The following is a 19,848-nucleotide window of genomic DNA, read 5'->3' as shown; positions in this document are numbered from 1 at the left end:
GGTGTAACATCAGGAGTAGAGTGGCTGCTCTTGTTCTGTGCCCAGTGAAATTGCTGCCCTGGGATGGGTAGAGTTTCAGACCCTCCAGGGAGGATGAGCTGTGCCAGGAAACACACATTTTCCTGGGAATGTTCAACACAATAAAAGTGTTTTGGTTCTCTTAGTGGCACTGCCTAGATTACCTTTAAAATCCAGAATACTCATTACTTATTGTTTTTCTGGGAGAGGGCTCTCTTGGTTTGGTTTGAAGCTTGGTACCTTGAAGGTTATTGGGAAAAGCTGTTGTATTTTGTTTCTCTTGGCTGTGTACATGGGAACCCCTCCTTACACTGACTGGAGCTGACAGTGCATGCTGTCTTACAAATGAAGTGATTTGGTGGTTGTTATGCATTTCCCGTAGAGGACGAGAGGGGCTACTGAGAAAACAATTTAAAATGGAAATCAAAAAGCTCCGGGCGATTCAGATATAATTTTTCTTTCCCACATGTCATTGCAAGGCAAGAATAAGTGCTAAGAAAGCAAAGAGGCTGTCAGTGACAGCATGTGCTGCCCACCCCGTGCTGCGTGGCAGGAACAAAGAATGTTATTCTTGCCTTTTTTAATGAGTCACTCCACAGAAGGAACAGGTAGGCTGCCATGTCATTTTCCTTCTGAAATACTGTAGGCAATTGGTTTTCAGTTCATTTGCTGACATTTGTCACATAAAACATGGTTTGCTGTAGTAGTTATGAAAACGTGTTGGAGACAGTGGATCCAGGTACTCATTTGCAAAAATGAGGCAGAACAAGATTCAACCCTTGTCATCTGTGTAAAATTAGGAAGAATTACAGAGGTCAATGGCTTCAAAGCTGCTTTTAGACAGTGTCTATTTGTAGCTGAGTTCCTGATCCTTGTTAAGAAAGTGAAAGGCTCTGATCAGCTGTGTGCTGTAGAAGCAAGAGCAGTCCAAGTGCAGGGTAATGTATACTGGAGTTTCTAAGGCAGATTCAAGTCAATTTTAGAAGGAAAAACTTTGAAAAAAAGTTAAAATACAAATGACTTGCCTTTGAATGCTTTGCGTGGTCTCCTCTTGGGGCAGGCAGTGGACCAGTTGTCTTGGGTGAGGAATTCCTTTCCTAACTTCCCTGGTCATTCCTGTAGGGGTGGTGCTGGAGGTTTTAATATCCTTCTGGAAACAGTGGGGCTTGGCTTCCAGATCCTGTCTGAAAGACAAGCAAGCATTATCCAGAGCTAAGAAACAGATGCTAGTCGGGGTGGAAGTTTAGGCTTGATGACAGGAGAAAAGATGCCCATGGGAGAGTTAATTTAGGGAGGTTCAAGAGGTCAGAAATGTATGGAGTGACTCTCCCTCATGCTGTAGAAAGAAAGAAAGAAGCCTCTGCAGGAGCTAAACTGCTTTGAATTTCAAAAGATGAATATGATCAAAACAATTCTCCTTCCCCACAACTGTCTGTGGCATCAGATGGTTTCTGTTCCTCTGATGCCAGCTGTTACCAGCTGGTTCAGTTCTGACTGCTCTGGGACGGGCACTCCCCAGCTCTGCAGTCCCCTCGGATCATGCTGCTGGTTCTCTTTCAAAGCAGTGTGGAGTATCCCATCCCAGAAGGAGGCAGAGACAGGTAAAGAACTTTGAAAAGCAGGTAAGGACAGAGAATGGCCGGTGTTTATGTGTCACTAAAGGAAAATCCTTATATCCTTTTAGCCAGCTTCGTTAGAGATGGGCTGGATTAGTGAGCGGGAGCATGAGTGGAAAACTATGGGATACTGAGCTCAAATTGGTGCCTGATTGTTAGTGGTGTCCCTCTGGGATCAGCTTTTGGTCCAGTACTGTTTAACATCTTATTCATGGTTTGAATGATGGATGGAGCACACCGCCAGCAAGTGTGCTGGCAAAACCAGATTGGGCATAGCAGTGAATATTCGCTCAGGGGGTCCAAGATGAATGGAGAAATGAATGGAGAAATGAATGAGAGGAGCCTCGAGAAGCTGATCTAAGGCTAGTGCAAAGACACCAGCCATTCCATCTGGGGTGGAATAAACCCCTTGCTGGGAGCTATCTGCTTAATAAGCAGCTTTGAAAAACACCCCACACAGGGGAAATGGAGAGATCCTGTCCCTCTTCCCCAGTGCTCGTGAACCTGATTGCCAAGTGTCCCCAGGACAAGGATGGTGGCACACAGGAACAAATCCAGGAAGGCCACTGAGGTGGTCAGAGATGGAGCATGGGCCAGGCCCTTCTCAGAGATGCACTTGGACAGGAGAAGGAGCAACAGACACAAGTTGGAACACGAGAAATTCTGGCCAGATAGAAGAGGAAAAAATTACCGTGAAGGTATTCAAACTCTGGAACCAGATCCTGGAGAAGGGGTGAAATCTGCATTGTTGATGTTCAGGACTTGCTGGGCAGAGCCCTGAGCACCTTGCTCTCTGCAGAGGATTGGATTAGAGACCTCCAGAGGTCCCTTCCCACCTGCATGGTTCAGCTCAGCAGCTGGCAGTGAGACCCTTAGCATGAGACCAGCTTCTTCACTGACAGGCACTAGCTTGTCACCAGCCATGAATCATTTAGTTGTTGAACTTGCTGCCCAATTTCATTTTCCCAGTGCCTCTTCTGAAGGAAGGGTGCTTTATTTTTTTTTTATTACTCCAGACATATTTAGTGCTAAAATATTTCTTTAGATATTTTTTAAGCAAGGTGGCCTCTGGCTGCAATTAGTGTCCAGTTGGAAGAACTGGAAGCATTATATAGCAATGCTAAAGCAAATCATTCTACCTCATAGCATTATTACCTTGATCTAAAAATTTCCCCAGGCTGCAATTTGTCACTAATATTGCTTTCAGCTAAACTTATCCATACAAAAAAAAAAAAGGATTTAATAGAGCTGCAGTTCTGTAGTTGCCGTCACCATTTTTTTGGTGATGAGTTATTACTTAGTACATTTTACTGACCAAGCTTATAGAGTTCTTGGACCTTGAAAAATGATGCAGTGGTTTATCACAGACTCCATAAATTCTTGGACTACGTAGCAGCAATATCTTAGTCTCCTACACCATAAGAAAGAAGGGTATCTCTGAGGCACGATAGATACATACTGCACTGATACAAACACTTGGGTGTGATTGCCAGTGGCAGAACTGATAGAATGATACTGAACTTCACTGCTGCTTTTGTGCTTTTGCTTGTTTTATGCTGTACTTAACATAATTTGAATGCTGTGACAGTGGCAATGACAGTGACATACTATAATATAATTCCATGTGAGACAATGCAGCTGGAATTAATAAACTGGAGAGACAAGGCTGAGGTGCTTTGTCATCAGTTGGCATTAGATTTTTAATTTTTTTTTTGTGGAAGTGCCAGCAAACCCAGTGGTGGGAGCAAGCTGCCCTGGCTTGGGTGATGCTTTGGGCCAGCACAGGGAGGCCAGGCAGACTGAGGTTCCATACAGTGCTACAGAAAAGCTTGTGCCAGCATCATATCTGGTGTCTGTAAGCTGAATGAAATTCCCACTTATCAGCTGAGGCTGCTGAGGTGTGAGAGGTGTGTCTTGTATCAAAATACCCTGGTCATGCCGCCTCTGAACTTTTTGTGGTAGGAGACTTTGAAGTGAGAGTGGCTCAGTTGCTGACAGTCTTTAGCTAATGGAGTCTGAAGTGGTCTCAGTGGTCCAGCCAAGTTGATTTTAAAACTGGAGTATTGGACCCTGAAGGAACAAATTAAATATCAGGAAAAAACGTTTAGGTAAGGAGCTTTCAAACTCATAACTCATCTCTTGAATTGTGCCTTGAAGGTCACAGTAACCACTAGAGAGTGCAGAGCATCTTTGCTTGTGGAGTCTGTACTGTTGTTTTCATCCAAAAGAGAAATCAGTTATCAGCTTCTAACAGAAAAGGGACCTCAGGCTTGTCATTCTTCTCTTGTGCCAAAATACAGCTGTGGATCAAGTCTGATCCTGAAGTGCCCCAGAGCTATGATGACCTTGTGATCCCTCACTGAGGCCTCATGTTGTCCTCCATCCACCTTTGCATGACTTAACCCATCCAGAAAGTCAAGAAAGACAAGACCACTGCATTCTCCAGCCTCGTGCTGGTTAAAGGAGACTACAGTTAAATTCACACATTGCAATGGCTTTGGCCACAACTGAACTGTTTGGCCACAACTGGAAAGCTAAACCGAACTGAACCCTTTTTCTGGAGGCAAGAATGCAGCTCAGATTGGGAGGAGCTTTTTTTATAGCCTTGTAAAATTAAACTTTGTGTGCAATTGGCCCATAATGTTAACTGGCAGGTATTTTCTATTTTTTAAATAGCCAAGGAAATAGAGTTATAAAATCAGCTGTTACTCATGCTTTGCAAGAGGTTTTGGATTTGTGGTTCTTTTTAAATGTTTGTTGTTTAATTTAAAGGACTGTGAAAGAGACTAGCAAGAGAAATGAATTGACATGAGACACTGTAGCACATTTTAAATTAGTACTTTCTTTAGTCATTAGTGCATATTTTGAAATGTGTGAATATACCTGCATACACGACAGTCTATGATGGCTTGTCAAAGGAGAGCTAGGCTGGGAGACACTATTCATATCAAGTTGGCAAGCTTAGACTAATCCACATATTGAATAAATTTCTAAATTAATTAAGTAACATGAACATCTGTGATAATTCTGTGTGCTGTTGGATCTCCCAGGGTAGAAGCCATTCTTCTTTGTTTCTTTTTCTGTCTTTGGGTGAGATCTAAATTTTATTTAACATTTCTATATGAGAGAGCTGTGAGGTACTTGGTCTCAGGGCAGACATGGAACACATGCACAGAAAACATACGGCACATGTACATATGGAAATGCTTCTCCTATAACTGGCACTTCTTGGTGTAATAACATCCCATGTGGAAACACACAGAATCCAGGATATTGGAACTGTTTGGGAGTGTAGCATCAGTGCTGAATTCAGAACAGTTTAAGAAGCAAATTAGAAATTGCTTGTTCTTGTTGATTTCTATGTGTGTTTCTCTGGTCTGCTAAAAATATAGGGAAATGTGCAAGTATATGGAGGGGGAAGGAAAAAATAAGTATGGATAATGCTTTGTTCTGTGTAGAGGAACAGTCTGAATAAAAGCAGAAGAATAATGGTCTTTTTGACATCTGCTACATAGAGGTTCTGGTTGGCAGTAGAATAATAACAGCTGTCAGGCAGTACTGTGATACAATTTGATGCTTTTCTTTGAAATCTTTTGGCTGAGATTTCTCTAAAGTAAATTGTGATTTTTGGTATTTACTGGCTGTGCTTTAACTGAGCTAAAGGTACTTCATACTACCTGAAAATGTGGCTCTTCAGGAATGCCAGGTTAGGCACCCAAAATCAGTTGTACCTTAAGGGGAGAAAATGTGTACATTTTCCATTTTCCTATATCTTGATCTTGGCTGTTGAAGTAAAAACTTGCACTTTAGTCTTCTTTTTCATAATATTTTTTCCCTGTTTTAATGTTCCATTTCAACAGGGAAAATGCCAAGCCGTTCATTGACCTGTTCCTTTGCAAATGAATGTCGTTGGTACAGCCCAGTTCATTGCCTGCCACTGTGAAAGCTGTAGTACAACTTTTATCTGCCAAATGCCTCGTTTTGTTTGTTTTAAACTCCATTTTCTTTCAGTTGCATTTTAAACAGCTGTTTTCTGAATCCCTCCACAAATAGCAATTATGTTTTATAATGATGATCTTTGTCACTTAAGTCTTTAATTAGTGGTTTGATTTCCTGCTCTCAGCAATGAAAGACTGAGATGGCTCAGTTGAAGTTTGAGCTGCGGTGATATAAAACTGGTGTTGGTGAGTGCAAAAGTCACATACTTCGGTTTAGGTGTTGGAGTTTTTTTGCACATGTCCTGGCATCTGGAATTACACTCCTCCACCCAAAGCTCCTGTGTTTTGTATTTTATGTATTGCTAAAGATCCAAATCCTGCTTTCCCTTACAGTCTTGCACCACAAAAAAAAATACCGTTGCAATTCCAAAAAAGGTGATGCTCAGCACACATAGAAATACCTGCTTCTGGAACCACAGAGGGCTTTTCCCACTCCCTGCTAGGGTGTCGGTCAAGGTCCCTATGGGGTCCATAGCTGGTGCTGGGAGAAGTTCTCATCCACTTCTGTCTTCCAGGTGCCTTTCAGATTCACCTGCCTCATGATAGTTGGGCTGTGGTGCTTTTCCAGCTCTGTCTCAGCCCTCAGCTTTCACAGGCAGAGAGAGATGACTTAAGTAGATCCTTATTTGCCTTGTGGCTAGAGGCTGCTTATTGTTCTGTTGGTTTTTGCTCTTTAGCTGCTAGTATTTCACACTACTCCAGCGTGACTTTCTAGTTTTCAGACCTATTTATTTTTGCTTTAGCCTTCAAGGGATATATGGCAATGTCTTAAACCAGCTTTGCTTCTGGAAAAATCACAGTGTGGAACTGAAACTTGGAGCACTAGAGTGTGTCCACCTACAGTGTTGTTTTTCTGTCCCAGCCTGAGATGATGTTTGTGATACTGAGGTCTTCTCTGGGTTTTTTTTTAGTGAAGGCAATCTCAAAACTTTGCCCTGCTGAAAAGCAATTTGGGCAGTGTGTGACATTTTAAACTGAATGTAATCCACCTAACAGCCTGCCTGCCGAGAGGCTCTTACTTGTCAAGGTTTAAGTGGTTTTTTCGGTAAGGGAGTTTTGTACTGGTGGAGGTGAAGCTGTGTTGGATTTGTTTGTTTCATCTGATGCTTGGTTATGTCTCTAAATCCTTAATCCCAGTAATGGTTTTCTTCTGATAATGTGACTTGTGTAACTCTCATGAACGTTTACCCCTTTCTTTGCATTTTTTGGAGTGAACTTCTCCACTTACCTTTTGTGGTTGTTAGATATTCAGAACTAGGATTCAGATTACCAAAATTCACATTTAATAAAGCCATTTCCTATTAAACAAATAAAGTTATTAAATAGTCTTGATGGTTCCCCCTATAAGCCTTCATACTGAACCAACCCTGTCTCAAACCTGGAGTAATACTCCATAGATGCTGGCTTTTGGAGTGAGGTTTGCAGTGCTCAGGAGTCCAATGCAAGTTTTCTGTCTGCAGACATATGTGAATAGGTGATGAATCAGCAGTAGTTTGTCTCTGAGCCAAGAAACATAATTTATTGCTGTAATACCATTTTTTTCTGTCTAACAATGAAATGATTTTCTGAACATTTAGGCAGAGCAATTTTTGATTAAAAATACTTTTGCCAGTGGTGTGGTAGTTGAATTATGATTTGTGGGCATTGGAGATTAAGTACTTGTTGTGGGGAGCTCTCTGGAACTAAGCCTGTGAAAAGGGTGCATTATGCTGCAAATTATGAAATATTGATTTCTGTAACAGTCTACAGGCATCAATGAATTTTGTAATATGCTAGTAAATAATATGAAAGAGATTAATATCTCAAGAGCAAAAGTAATTACAAATGGGTTTAAATGGCATATGCGTTAGATTTGTGGATACTGAAGAAGTTTCAACTTTGACCTCTTGGTGAGTACCACAGAATGGGTAGGGTTGGAGGGGACCACTGGAGGCCATCTAGTCCAAACTCCTGCTCAGAGAGGGTCCCCTGGAGCACATCAGGTTTGTGTCCAGATGGCTTTTGACCATCTCCAGGGAGGTATCCAAAACCGCCTAGAAGATCTTGTCACCTCGGACTTTTGCAGCCGAAGTTCCCAGAGCTTCCTGAGGCCTGTGATCTGTGTTGGATGCTGGATGTTTGGCTTTGGAGATCACAGCCACGTGCCAGAGGAAGCGAGGCATGTTCTTTACAAAGCTGGCATTCTTCTGCATCACTCTGAGGTTTCCTGGCAGCCTGCTCTGAAGCAGCTCAGTTAAGCACAGTTTACCCTCTATAGCAAAGCTGTTGCTTGCACCAGGGATGGTTTCTTTATAATGGTTTAAAGAAGTCGTTACTGCAAAGTGTTTGCTCTCAGCATTCATTATGAAATTGCTTCTCCACAGAGATTAGCAATTTGAATTTGTCATTACTTTTTCTCTCAGTGTAAATATTTTAGAGCAATAACTTCCTCCAGAAGAATGAAGGAAATGGATTTTGTTGTCTTAATTTTGTGTAGAGGGAAAGACAATTTTCAGACGTTATCCTTAAGCATCACTTAGATCCATGTGATGCACATTTCTGATTTGCTGCCTCGCTTTGTTCATGAGACAAAATGAATGCTTTTCTACAGACTTCAGTCTTTAAATTTCATTAGGAGGCATGATAACATCTGGGTCCTTAGGTCACTGCAAATGGGCAGCCAGCTTTAGTTACAGCTTATGAATTTTTTTTTTTACATTTTGAGGGGTTTATGTAGTAGCAGAACTGCTTATTGCATATGTGTGAACTCTTGTTGGTACTAAATGAACAAGAAAAGGAACTGTATTGGGGGGAAATGCAGAGGTACAGTTTGGGCCATGGTTTCCACAATTGCAAATACAACTGAAATACCAGCTCTGGTGTGACTTTCAGTTAGTGACCTAAAAAATGTATGCCATTGACCTCAAAGTCACAAAAAGCATAGCTTAGTTAAAGAACAAGAAATGCTTGTGAGAGGCTTGAGTAAAGGATGGGGATGGGGGAAGGAAACTGTCTGATAGAGATGTTCATTCCTGAGTGCAGGTAAGTCTGAGTGAAAGTCTGTCACCCCTGGGTCATGTGGAGACTGTCCTTGTGACCATGCAGTCACAAGGCATGCAGACATACGTCCCTTCCCAGCCTTGAATATTTATTTGCTTTTATGATTTTAGCTAAGATATCTCAAGGATATTTGTAGTACATTAGTTTTTATTGTGTTCTGCTTCATTCTCTGTGTTGCAATAACATCAAAGTCCTGCAAGGCCCATATAAAGGATGGCAGAGGATATTGTCATTCAGGAACAGTGCCTAAAGTCCCTCGGGGTAAAAACTCAAATGCTGGCTATTGCAGGCTTGCCTAAGGCTGCCAGGGTGTATTCCTTCTAGGTTGGAAACCGTCCTAGGATGAACAGTGCAGTGATCCCGTTACTGATTTAAGGCTGAAACAATCTAGGACACAGTTGCTGGCCTGATATTTCTGAGGGTGGTAATACCTTAGTGAAAGGTGAGGATGCTGTAGGTAGGTGAGTCAGATGAATGCTTTCAAACGAGCTGTTCAAGTTTTGTATAACTAATGGAGCAGTTAAAAAAAAAAAAAGGCAACAAAACCCTCCCAAATACAAAAGATCCTGAAGGGTTTGAGGTTAGGGGACTGCTCAGAAAGCTTTGGTTATTTTTAAAGTCAGTTAACTCCAGCAGATCCTCTACAGGTTTGGTGAAGTTTCAGAACCACATCCTTCCAGTTGTGCTGTGAAAGCAAGTGGCAGTGGCATATGGCACTTCTAACATTCAGGAGCTCCTCTAGCAAGAATAAAGATGATGACTATCTTTTTACTAAGATTATTTTTTTTGAAGGCTCAAAGTGAAAGACTCCCCGTTCCAACCCTCAGCCCTCTTTAGCTGTAATAAGACATGTTCATAGTGCAATCACACACAGCTTGTGAGCACATTACAAAGCTGCTTTAAAATCAAGTAACTTAGCTGTTGCCTGAATATTTAATCAACTTTTTGTCTGGGTTTTATTGCCAGCATCAGATCCCATAATGTAAACCATTTATGCTGTAGATATACCTATGAAAAAAAAGTAGAAAAGAAAAAGAAGGAGATAGAAACTCATTCTTCCACCTTTTATATCCCAGCTGAGCTTGAAATTATCAGTCATTAAGTGTAATCCCAAGTGTCAGTTGTGCAAACAAATGTGTAATAATTGTATTTTGGATGCAACAATGTTTTAGAGGAAACTGCTTATAATTTTCAGCAGTTACTCTTGCATTCCTTTCTTTGGGTCCTTTATCTTCAAGTTATATCTGCAGAATAAAATTGCAAAGTCAACTCATGCTTTGCAGTTACTTAAATTAGGTGATGTAGTAAACTCAACAAAGCTAACAGAAGACAGTTATCTGTATAAGGTGGATTCATGTAGTACTGATCTGGTCCTTATCATTTTCTTTGAGGCCATAGTTTTATGTGTGTCATCTTAAAAAGCTGTCTTTGGTGTCAGATTGGTGCTAAAATTGTAAATTTCAAATATACATCCAGTACTAAAATTGTTAAATCTTATAAGCTTTGATTTATACCTAATTTGTTCACCTTATCATTCTTTCCAAGAACTTTTGTTTTACTGATATATAAATATTTAGTCTTGGAATGTTTCCTCCGTATATGTGTGTGCATACATATGTGTTATGTATATATTCATGAAAAAATAATAACTCATGTACCTAGAATGTAGGTAACGTCTCTTTCAAGTGCTTTCAGGTAAAGGGAGGGATTCCTCATGCAGCAGATCAAACAGTTTATCACATTTTTAGTGCTACTTCAGAGTGAAGGGGTAGATGGTGTAAAAGTACTTTTGGATAAACAGGGCTTATTTTGGTAGTCAAGAAACACAGAAGATTTGAAGATGGTCATGCACCTAATTATATATCAGAACTATGTCTCTGATCCCTCAAAACAATATGGAAGCTCACAAATATGCACAGAAAAGCTGATCAAGTTTGTACATTTGGACTGAGGGTGATGCTGAGAAAAGTGTTTCACATCATGTTTCCCCAGCTGGTTTTACAATGTCCTTGTGAAGCAACCCAGTGCTGTCCCATGTACCACTCACTCTTTTTGTACTTCAGACCAAACATACATTTCATTCAGTTCTCAAGTGACCATTGCTACCTTATTTCCTTTCCTTTGTCTCCTTTCCTCTAGCTTTTACAGCTTCTGGAGTCTGAAACCATGCAACTAGAAGCCTTTCTGGAGTGGAAGCAACTGGAACCAGTTTATTGGCAATGGATGGTAATGAATCAAACTGATTTTGAAATGTGCAACTTTCTTGACTCTAACATAGCTAACTATGTCCAAAGGCCCCTTTCCACAAAATAAATGTTGCAAACCAGCTGTTCAACACCATTTGAGATAAAGTCAAAAAGCCTTTGGTAAAGTAATGTTTTCTTAGTTTTCTTTTGTTCCTGTTTTCTTCAGTAGGACTCACCCAGCTAAGCTGAGGAATTGCAGAACAAAATGGCAGAATTTCATGTAGTTAACACAAATGTAAACGTCTGATCTTCATCTTGTTAATAGTTTTCGAACATAGCAATCACACATTTTCTTCAAATTAAATGGCTTTTCAGAAGAGGGCCTCTAAGGTTTATTGCAGTCTTGAGAATAACTAAATTTGCAAGCAGCTGATATTGAAAACAACTTCATTTTTCCCAGCCAAATAGTGTGTTGACATTGCTGATTTCCCCTTGAACTGTGTTGAATGATCATAAGAAAATCAATAAGCCTCTCTCTGTGCATGTTAGGATTTCTCAACTAAGTGCAAATGATGCCATCCATCTCACTTCTCTCTACGACTTTTGCCCGTTCGCTGTTGCTGAAATAATTCTTTAGAGCACCACATTACAAAATTTTCATAATCAGTGAGCTGACTGGTAATTGCCCATATGCCTCCTTCTACGCTAAAATCAAGGCACAGGGCAGTGTAAAATTGCCTCACTTGAAAGATGCTTCTAACTGCTGTTAGTTCTCTAATGGCTTTTGCTTTACAAGTTTACCATCTTAACATTTTTTTTGAAAAGGATCAACTCTAGCATAGGCCTGGCTCCCAATAGGCAAAATATAACTGCAGGTGTTATGGCCAAAATATTTGCCTTTGGCATGTTGCACGGTGTGGGGAGTGATAGGGAACTTCCTGGAGTTAAGTCCTAAATAAATACTTGAAAAAAAAAATCAACTGACCAGCACATCTTTTTAAGTTATTCAATATGCTGGATGGTGAATTTGCATTTTGTTTCACTGGTGGTTGTTCCCAGATGCAGTAGGATGTATGGAAATGAGATGTGCTTTGAAAATACACTAGTTTTCACTTTCCCCTTAACCCGTGTTTTGCGTTGCTGATCTGATGGATGGGGTGGTTCTTGCATAGCTACTGCCAGGTCTTCCTGATGGTTGTGGGCAGGAGCATGACAGAGCATGATATCACTCCAGTAAATATAGAATATCCTGAGTTGGAAGGGACCCAGAAGGATCATTGAGTCCAAATCCTGGCCCTGCATAGGACAACACCAAGAACAACACTGTGTGCCTGACAGCATTATCCAAATGTTAATGTTACTTCAAAGTTTTGTCATTTAATGAATTTAAAATATGAACAGAAAACGCCTCCAAAATGCAACAAAACCAAAAAAGCTTTGTTTTACTGCCATGCAGTTTGTTATCCTGTCAGTGTCCCCCCATGTCTGTGTTCTCCTGAGCTGGGCCTTGGTCAGCATGAGCTGCTGGCCTCAGTGATGCTTTGTGCCAGTTTGCAATGCTGAGGGTTGCTGAGAAAGGAGGTTTTGTAGGGTATCTTATGTCATTCTTAGCTGTCTTATGAAGTTTTTTTCTTGTATGAGCCTAAAAATCTCTTGCTGTGAATTAAGCCAGAGTTTTTAACCTACCTTCAGAGAAAAGAAAGAGGCAAAAAAAAAAAAATTCTCATCCTCTTTATAGCAGTCTTTTATATAAGTGAAGGCTGTTAGCATGTCACTGCCTTCCCAGTCCCTGTTTCTAGGCCAAGCAAAAGTTCTGATGTCTTTGTGTCTCTTTGTAGGCCATTCTTCCAAACTTGTGATGGTTGTTGCTGCTTTCATATAGGACTTTCCCTCCACTTTATCTGTGTTTAATTTCAGGTGCCTCACCTGTGTGTCAATGTTACAGTCATTGCTCTTTTATCACAGAGACTTGTGTTTATACTTGCTAACATGGTACTTGACTTTAACAGTGTGATATTGGTGACTTCTGGCTTTCTGATCTCATCCAGCAGTGTTGCTGCTGAGCCAGTAATTATGCACTTGGTTTTTCCTCACCTGCGTGTAGACCATGCTGTTCAACTGCTGAATTTCCTCTCAGTGTTTTTAAATTACTTCTTCAATTACTAAAGATAATTCTGAATGCAAATTATGTCCTTAGAAGTGATTATGACTTCTCCTATTTAATGTCTTCTTGATAATGGTATGGAAATAAATATTTAATACTCCGTGAGTGAGGCCTGGCTCCTTTAGTTGTGCTGTGCTACCCTGGCTTGAAAACTGTGTGTTTCTACACAGTCTGTGCACCAGAATGAATATATGCATTTCAAGGACTCTGAAGGTTTTGTTTATTTGGCTGTGGTTTGGTTTTTTTTTTTTTTGAGTATATGAAATATCAGTTGCTATCTTGGAAAGCACTTGCAGAATTAATTATCAAGTCAGCTAAATGGTAATGATCAGCTAGAGCTGACAGCTCCTGACCACCGTGGAGTAGGGATCTCTTAGGGTTCCTCAACTTGTGGAGTTTTCCATGGGCACAAGTGATCCCATGGGTGTTACAGCTTGCTGTGCCATGTGTCATGTGAGGCTCTCCTGTACAGTGTAAGCACTTACCTCCTTCCTGATCATCACTTTGTTACAAAAAGCCATAGAAGTGCATCCAGCCTCAGAGTTTGAGAGGAAAGGGCATATCTAGAGCTGCTGCAGTACTGATCACCTCCATCTGATGAGTGTTACTTCATGCTTTAAAGCAGTGGAGAGTAGCTGACTGTGCAGTGCTTTTTAAAATAAGCTAGGTTAGCAACATAAGTTTTCTGTTAACTTGGAAATGTGTTACAGTGAACTGAGGGGGTTCTCTCTTAAAATAACTCTGAAATTGTGGAGCAACTGTGTATTGAGATGGCAGCAGTGAATTCCTAGTTATGAATTACCAGGAAGATGGGGGGCAACCATTTTAGCTCCTGCTGAAAAGTAACTTTTATTGTTTTGCCTTTAGGAAACTGTGTTGGATAATATGGCTGAAGAGGGAAATATGTGCAAGTCCCAGGACACTCATATCGAGAAAAGAAGGCTGCCAAAGCTGACCTCCTGCTGCCCCTGGGCTGACAATCTGACTGGGCAAATTGACAGATTATCTGGAGATCTAATGACTCTCCAAGACCAACTGCATAAGCTTGTAGCCCACCGAAAGGCTGCATGGTGTGAGAAGGTGAGGCTTCAGGTGGTGTTCGTGATCTCTCTTTGGCCCCTTCTGGGGCAGGCTCCCTGTTGCTGCTCTGTGTCAACCTTGCTGCAGTCACGATGTCAGATCTGTGGTTACTTGTCTGTTTATGCCCACAGCATGCCAAGTGCTCTTTCAAACACAAAGTAGGCATCTGTCCCGGAGAGGCAGCATGCTGAAACAAAACAAGTGTTCTTTTGGAAAGGAAGGTTTCAAAGGAGAGGAGAAGAGAGGGGAGAGGAGGGGAGGAAGAAGGAGATCATGGCAGCCCCCAGAGGGGATAGATGCAGTAGGCTGAAAGCAGTAATGATTATAGTGAGAAAATAAAGAAAGGTATTCACAGGGAAAGAAGGGTGGGAGAGGCCAGAGCTTGTCATCTTTCACTGAATTAGGAGTCTTTGAAATGTCTGATGGGGGAAGGAATAAGAGGGATTTGAAACCTGTGAAGTGAGAGAAGAGACTAGGCATAAGATTTGATGGAAGAACAGACTGGCTGTGGGAGGCTGGCTGTGGAGGAAAGCAGGTGATATGAAGGAAGTGTACATGGTATTCGCTGTCATAAGGATGGGGAGATACTGGGAAGCACCCGAAGGGGACGGTGGGGCATAAATAAAGGAGATGTTAATGTAGATGTAAAAGGTGAATCTGAATATGTTGGCACAAGGAGAAATTACAGTGAGGATGCAGGCATAAAAAAACTAATGATTCTTCTCAGGCATCAAGAGGAGAGAATCACAGAATCATAGAATCAACCAGGTTGGAAAAGACCTCTGAGATCATCAGGTCCAACACTGATCCAACACTGATCCAACACTTGATCCAACACTGCCATGGTTACCAGACCATGGCACTGAGTACCACATCCAGTCTCATTTTGAAAACCTCCAGGGATGGTGAATCCACCACCTCCCTGGGCAGCCTGTTTCGATGTCTGATTACTCTGTCCGTAAAAAATGTCTCACCCCGCTCTCACTGCCGTGCCTGTTCACCACGCTCCGGGTCACAGCACTCCCTGCAGCACTTTAAATCTCCTGAAAACGACCTCGACCTCTGCTCCACTCCCTGATCAGCTGATTGGGCCTCTTAGGGCAGCTGGGCTTAGCTGGGCTGAGAAGAGGATGCCCAGAGAATTTATGATACGTCTGGATGGAGAAAAAGTGAAAGAAACAGTTTGGGCAGATGGAGCAGTAGCAAAATTGCTGTTTCACTGTTTTGTGTCTGTATTAACTCAGGAGAGGGTTTTTTTGCTTGAGGTGTTAGACTTCTTTCTTTTCAAGAGAGGGGGGAGTATGTGCTTTTAGATTGAAGTGTTGGTAGACAGGATTGTAGATGAGCTGACAAAATGAAGATGGCAGGTTGTCAGATCAAGAAGTATTTGCCCAAGAGTTCAAAACAGGTCTGGCGTGGAAAAAGTGTGTGGAGAGCTAATCACTCTCTTCCACTGTAAGGAAAAGGAACTAATTAGGATCAGTTGGACAGGGACAGGCCCAAGGAGCTGCTGCTTCACATAGAGTACAAAACCTCTTCCCACAGGGCACTGTGGATATAAGCAGTGTACACGGATTCGAAAATGTTGTACACATTCTTGGAAGTTGAAATCAATCAAAGACTATAAAATATGCAGATAAAAAATACAACCTTACGAGTTAGCGGGAGAACAAATCATTACAGGCTGTGGGAATATTCTGAGGAAGTATTTCCATATGTTTGCCTTTGTCTTACAATATTCTCTAGGCACTTGTGTCGATCACTGTCAGTGATGGGGTACTGGACTAGGCAGATCTCAAGTATCATCAGATTTGGTTGCTTCTGTGGCAAAACGGACGTGACTGTTGTGGGACAACTCAGACCTAGAATTCTAAAAATAAAACTTGCAGTGTGTGATTTCTAAAGCAAAATTTGCTTGGACTTCTCTTATATATAACACTATGTATGCTGTTAAATATGATGTTAGATATTATGTAATACCACACTGAAATTTTTTTATGCTTAAAAAATTTAAGTCCAGAAAGATTTAACTGATGATTTCTTCTTTGAAATAGATGCACTGATTGGATTTGAATAATGGTTGGTCATGTTCCAGTGTTTCTGAGATTCTGTGGGTATCATGGGTTTGTGACTGGGTAGTAGATGGAGTGCACTTTAAGCGTGTTGTTAAAAGGATGGATTATTGCAGATGCCTCCTCTTCTACATGCCCTGAAACAGAATTGTTTTATAATGCTACATGACAGCATTTTTTGGAATGCTGGGGGTCAGACGACTCTCCATCAATCCTCTTCATATCAGGCCTTCCTTTGCATAGCGTAGCTGCTTATGTGATGCTTTTTGCCTGTGGACTGTCTTTTTTCTCCGCAGCCAGGCTGCTTGCTGAATGCAGGCTCCTCTATCAATTGGATGTTTCTGACCCCTTCAGTCTTTTCCCTGGAGAAATAAGCTTATCAAATCTTTCCTTCTATATTATTTTTTTAATCAAACAAAGAGAAGATACAGCGGTGACTAAAGTCATTATCACTGACTTTGTATCTTGCAGTACTGAGACATCTGGAAATTATCTTGGCTCTTACAGGCATGCCCAGCTGAGGGACAGTGCAGTTTATTACAGCTCTTGTGTCCACTACCTTGTACTTCACAAAGAACATGATAATCCACAGAGTATTTGTCTGTTTTTACCAGTGGGGCTGATGCCTGTGGCAGGCAACCGGGTAGAAACTGTTCTGAACAACAGAATTGAGGGCACAGCATTCAATGTGATATACTGGGGAAGAGACAGCACAGTTTTTTTTGCAGAGAGGAGTCATGACTCTCAAATCTGTTGGAGCTCTCTGAAGGGACCAGCAAGCATGTGGGCAGGGGCGGTTGGATCGATGTCGTTTAATTGCATTTACAAATGGTATTTGATGAAGTCCCTTTCTGAAAAGATTCCCAACAAAAATAAACTGCCCATGTGATTGTCTTTCCTCTTTCCCTTGAGCAAACAGCAAAGCAGGAGGCAGAGAGGAGGGGGCTGCGATGGGTTTGTGGAGGTGGTCACTGGTGTGGCCTCATAGCCCTGTGCCACTGCTCTGGGAAAGGGCCTGTATGGGGAGGTGCCCCAGTGGAGAGGGAAGATTAAATCCCTGAGAGCACCTGAAGGGAAACAGCAAAGGATTATTGAGGGTCCTTGTTCTGAGTGGTCAAGTGGTAAAATGTCAGATGAAATTGCGTGGGGATGAATCTAAGAAAATGCATCTGAAGGAAGGATCATAATTTTACATGTGTTTCTTCTGATTGTCTTGGCACATGAATGAGCTCTGTGAAAATGTCAGTGGTCAGAAATAGTAAACTGAATCCTAAAAAACTGTTAGGAAAGCAGAAGAAAGCAAAGCTTAAAATATTCCCATCTGTTTTTGGAATGCCATGTGCAGTGCTAGTCCCATTCATAAATAAATAAAAAGGTGGTTGAGCTGAAAAGGCACAGGGAGGGGATGTAGTGATGACCCAAGTTGTGAAAGGGTTTCTCTGTGAGGAAACTTACCTAGGCTGGACTTCTTGCACAAGGAGAGAATGAAGAGGGATATTACAATGGAGCAGGAGGAGACAGGTTTTTTCTGTTCTTCTCATGCTCCTTGGTTTTCATGGTGCATGAACCTAGAGGGAATTACTGGACAAATTAATGAAGAAAAACGTCATTGTTAGAAATATGGAAAGTACTCTCTGTTCAGAAAAGACCTTCAGCCATAAGCTGCTGGAGTTTAGGAAGTTGTATCTTTAAGTGAGGTATTGTTCCATATTTGTCTATTCCTAAACCTATTCCCTAGTTATTTGCTATGACTACTGAAGACAGTGCTGGGTTAGATAGAGCTTTGATCTAATCAGGTACAGTTCCTCTTTCCTCATATCCATTGTTGAGCATCACCACTGAGGAGAGAAATTAGGGAGAGTGCAGAAGACAAAAATGAAAATAAGTGTGAAATGTAAGGTCTTTGGAAGATCTTTGTGTTAAAAATGGCAAGACTAAGGTGAGGTATATGATTATTTGTTCTTTTTTTCCTCCCTATATCCTCAGAGAATGGGACAAGAATGTGTGTAAATCACAACATAGAGATTCTAATTAGATACTAGGAAAAATTAGATACTTAGGAAAAACTCCTAATATCCAGGGCAGAGAAACATTGGGAGTAGGTTGTCTGGTGAGCTGTGAAGTTTCCATTCTTGGACCCTGCATAAACCAGGTTATCAGGTATCTGTCAGGGATGGCTCAATAAGAGTTGGACCTGCACTAAGACTGTGGATTTGGCTTGAAAATCTGTTGAAGTGTCTTTAATTTATGAAAGCCTGCAATTGATTGATTTGTTTATTTTGGACTGTGCAGAGGTATTTCAGATGTGTTACTCATTGCTATGCCATGATGCCTGGTTTGCACCACTAAGCAACTGCTTATGATTCAAGATGTGGTTTCAGGGGCAATGTGTCTGTTTGTTGTAAGTTTGGTCATTTGCACACTGTGAGTCTGATAATTAAAACTATCAATCTTAAATCTCTTAAAATTAAGAAACTTTTGAGTTATTTTGTTTCTTTGCCTGTTTCCTTATTTCCTTTTGTTTGTTTCTGTCTGCCCCCAGCTGTTTCTTTGGTTATGTGCTTGGAATGACCTTGAAACCTTTTCCCCTTTCAGGGACGTTCAATTGAAGACATTTGAATGTTACAATAGGATTTGGTGATTTTTGAAATCCTGATTAATATGACATTTTAACTGATATCCATCTCTAGGCAGCAACGTGTTCAGTAACTTGAAGGAGGAGAAAAGGTATATGAGAGAGGTGTGATCTGAATATGGGGCTTTCTTACTGTTAGCTTTGTTCTTTTCTGTGCAGTGCTGGGCAAATAATCAGAATTTCTTTGGTGACATTTTGGAGATCTGTAAACTATCAAAAAGTGGAGGAAAATGGTTAAGCTTTAAGAATGTTTCTCCTCTCAGAAACAAACTTAACTGTGAGAGATGAAATCTCCTATTTCCAGAAGATCAATTGTTTGTTTACTTTTTCCTTTCTGAATATTTCATGTTATCTGCTCCTCACTTAGAGGGGAGGATTTGATTTCAGTCTTCGTTAAACATTTGGCATCCACAAGCTGGAATATGGAGTATTTGACTCCAAATGGTAATGGTTTCAGTTTTCATCACATAAATGCTTATACCATTCTGAGCCTTTGTTGAAACTTGGGATATTGTATCCTGGGATCCTCTGTGTTCACTAGCATTTAAAAGCAAGCCAGAGATGGCAATATGATGGGATGGAGCTTGCTCATGCATACACCTCTGGAGCACGTACCAGAAAGGCTTAGAGTCATTAATCTGAACTTGAACATGCTCTTTTCACACTAGAATTCTCCCCAGAAATACTGTTGGCTGTGCTTGCGTGCTTGGCTGATGGTGTGTCCAAGTACCCTGAGTTGAGCCCACACCAGACCTCCTTAATGACAGTGGAAGAGCACGAAAAACTACATTCTGTCTTTGGTTCTGTATTTTTCTCCTGATTGATCACCTCCCCCTCCATTCAGTAACCTCTAACCTTCCCAAACTGTTGCACCCACAGCCTGGATAGGGATAGGAGAGTTCAGGGCTGCCTCATTTCAGAAGAAATGCCCTTTGAATTCGTAGTGTGTTAGGGAGGGGCTGTATGGAACTGAGATGTTTTGTTTTCTCTTTCAGGGGAGAAGGAGGGTGCAGGGGTGTCAGGAATGGCCTGGGACACCC

At 41.3% G+C, this 19,848-nt stretch overlaps 1 protein-coding gene across 1 annotated transcript in view; it reads left to right on the top strand.

The window, feature by feature from the left end:
• Positions 1–19,848, top strand: part of CUNH14orf80 (chromosome unknown C14orf80 homolog) — a 71,572-nt gene that overhangs the window by 35,306 nt on the left and 16,418 nt on the right. Inside the window, exons 6-7 of the mRNA XM_017815638.1 lie at positions 10,811–10,897; positions 13,889–14,101. Coding sequence (XP_017671127.1) covers positions 10,811–10,897; positions 13,889–14,101 — 300 coding nt within the window. The remainder of the gene's footprint in view (positions 1–10,810; positions 10,898–13,888; positions 14,102–19,848) is intronic.

Source organism: Lepidothrix coronata, unplaced genomic scaffold (genome assembly GCF_001604755.1).
Source record: "Lepidothrix coronata isolate B3197 unplaced genomic scaffold, Lepidothrix_coronata-1.0 Scaffold52, whole genome shotgun sequence".
Taxonomy (NCBI): domain Eukaryota; kingdom Metazoa; phylum Chordata; class Aves; order Passeriformes; family Pipridae; genus Lepidothrix; species Lepidothrix coronata.
This window is presented reverse-complemented; position numbering and strand designations above follow the sequence as displayed.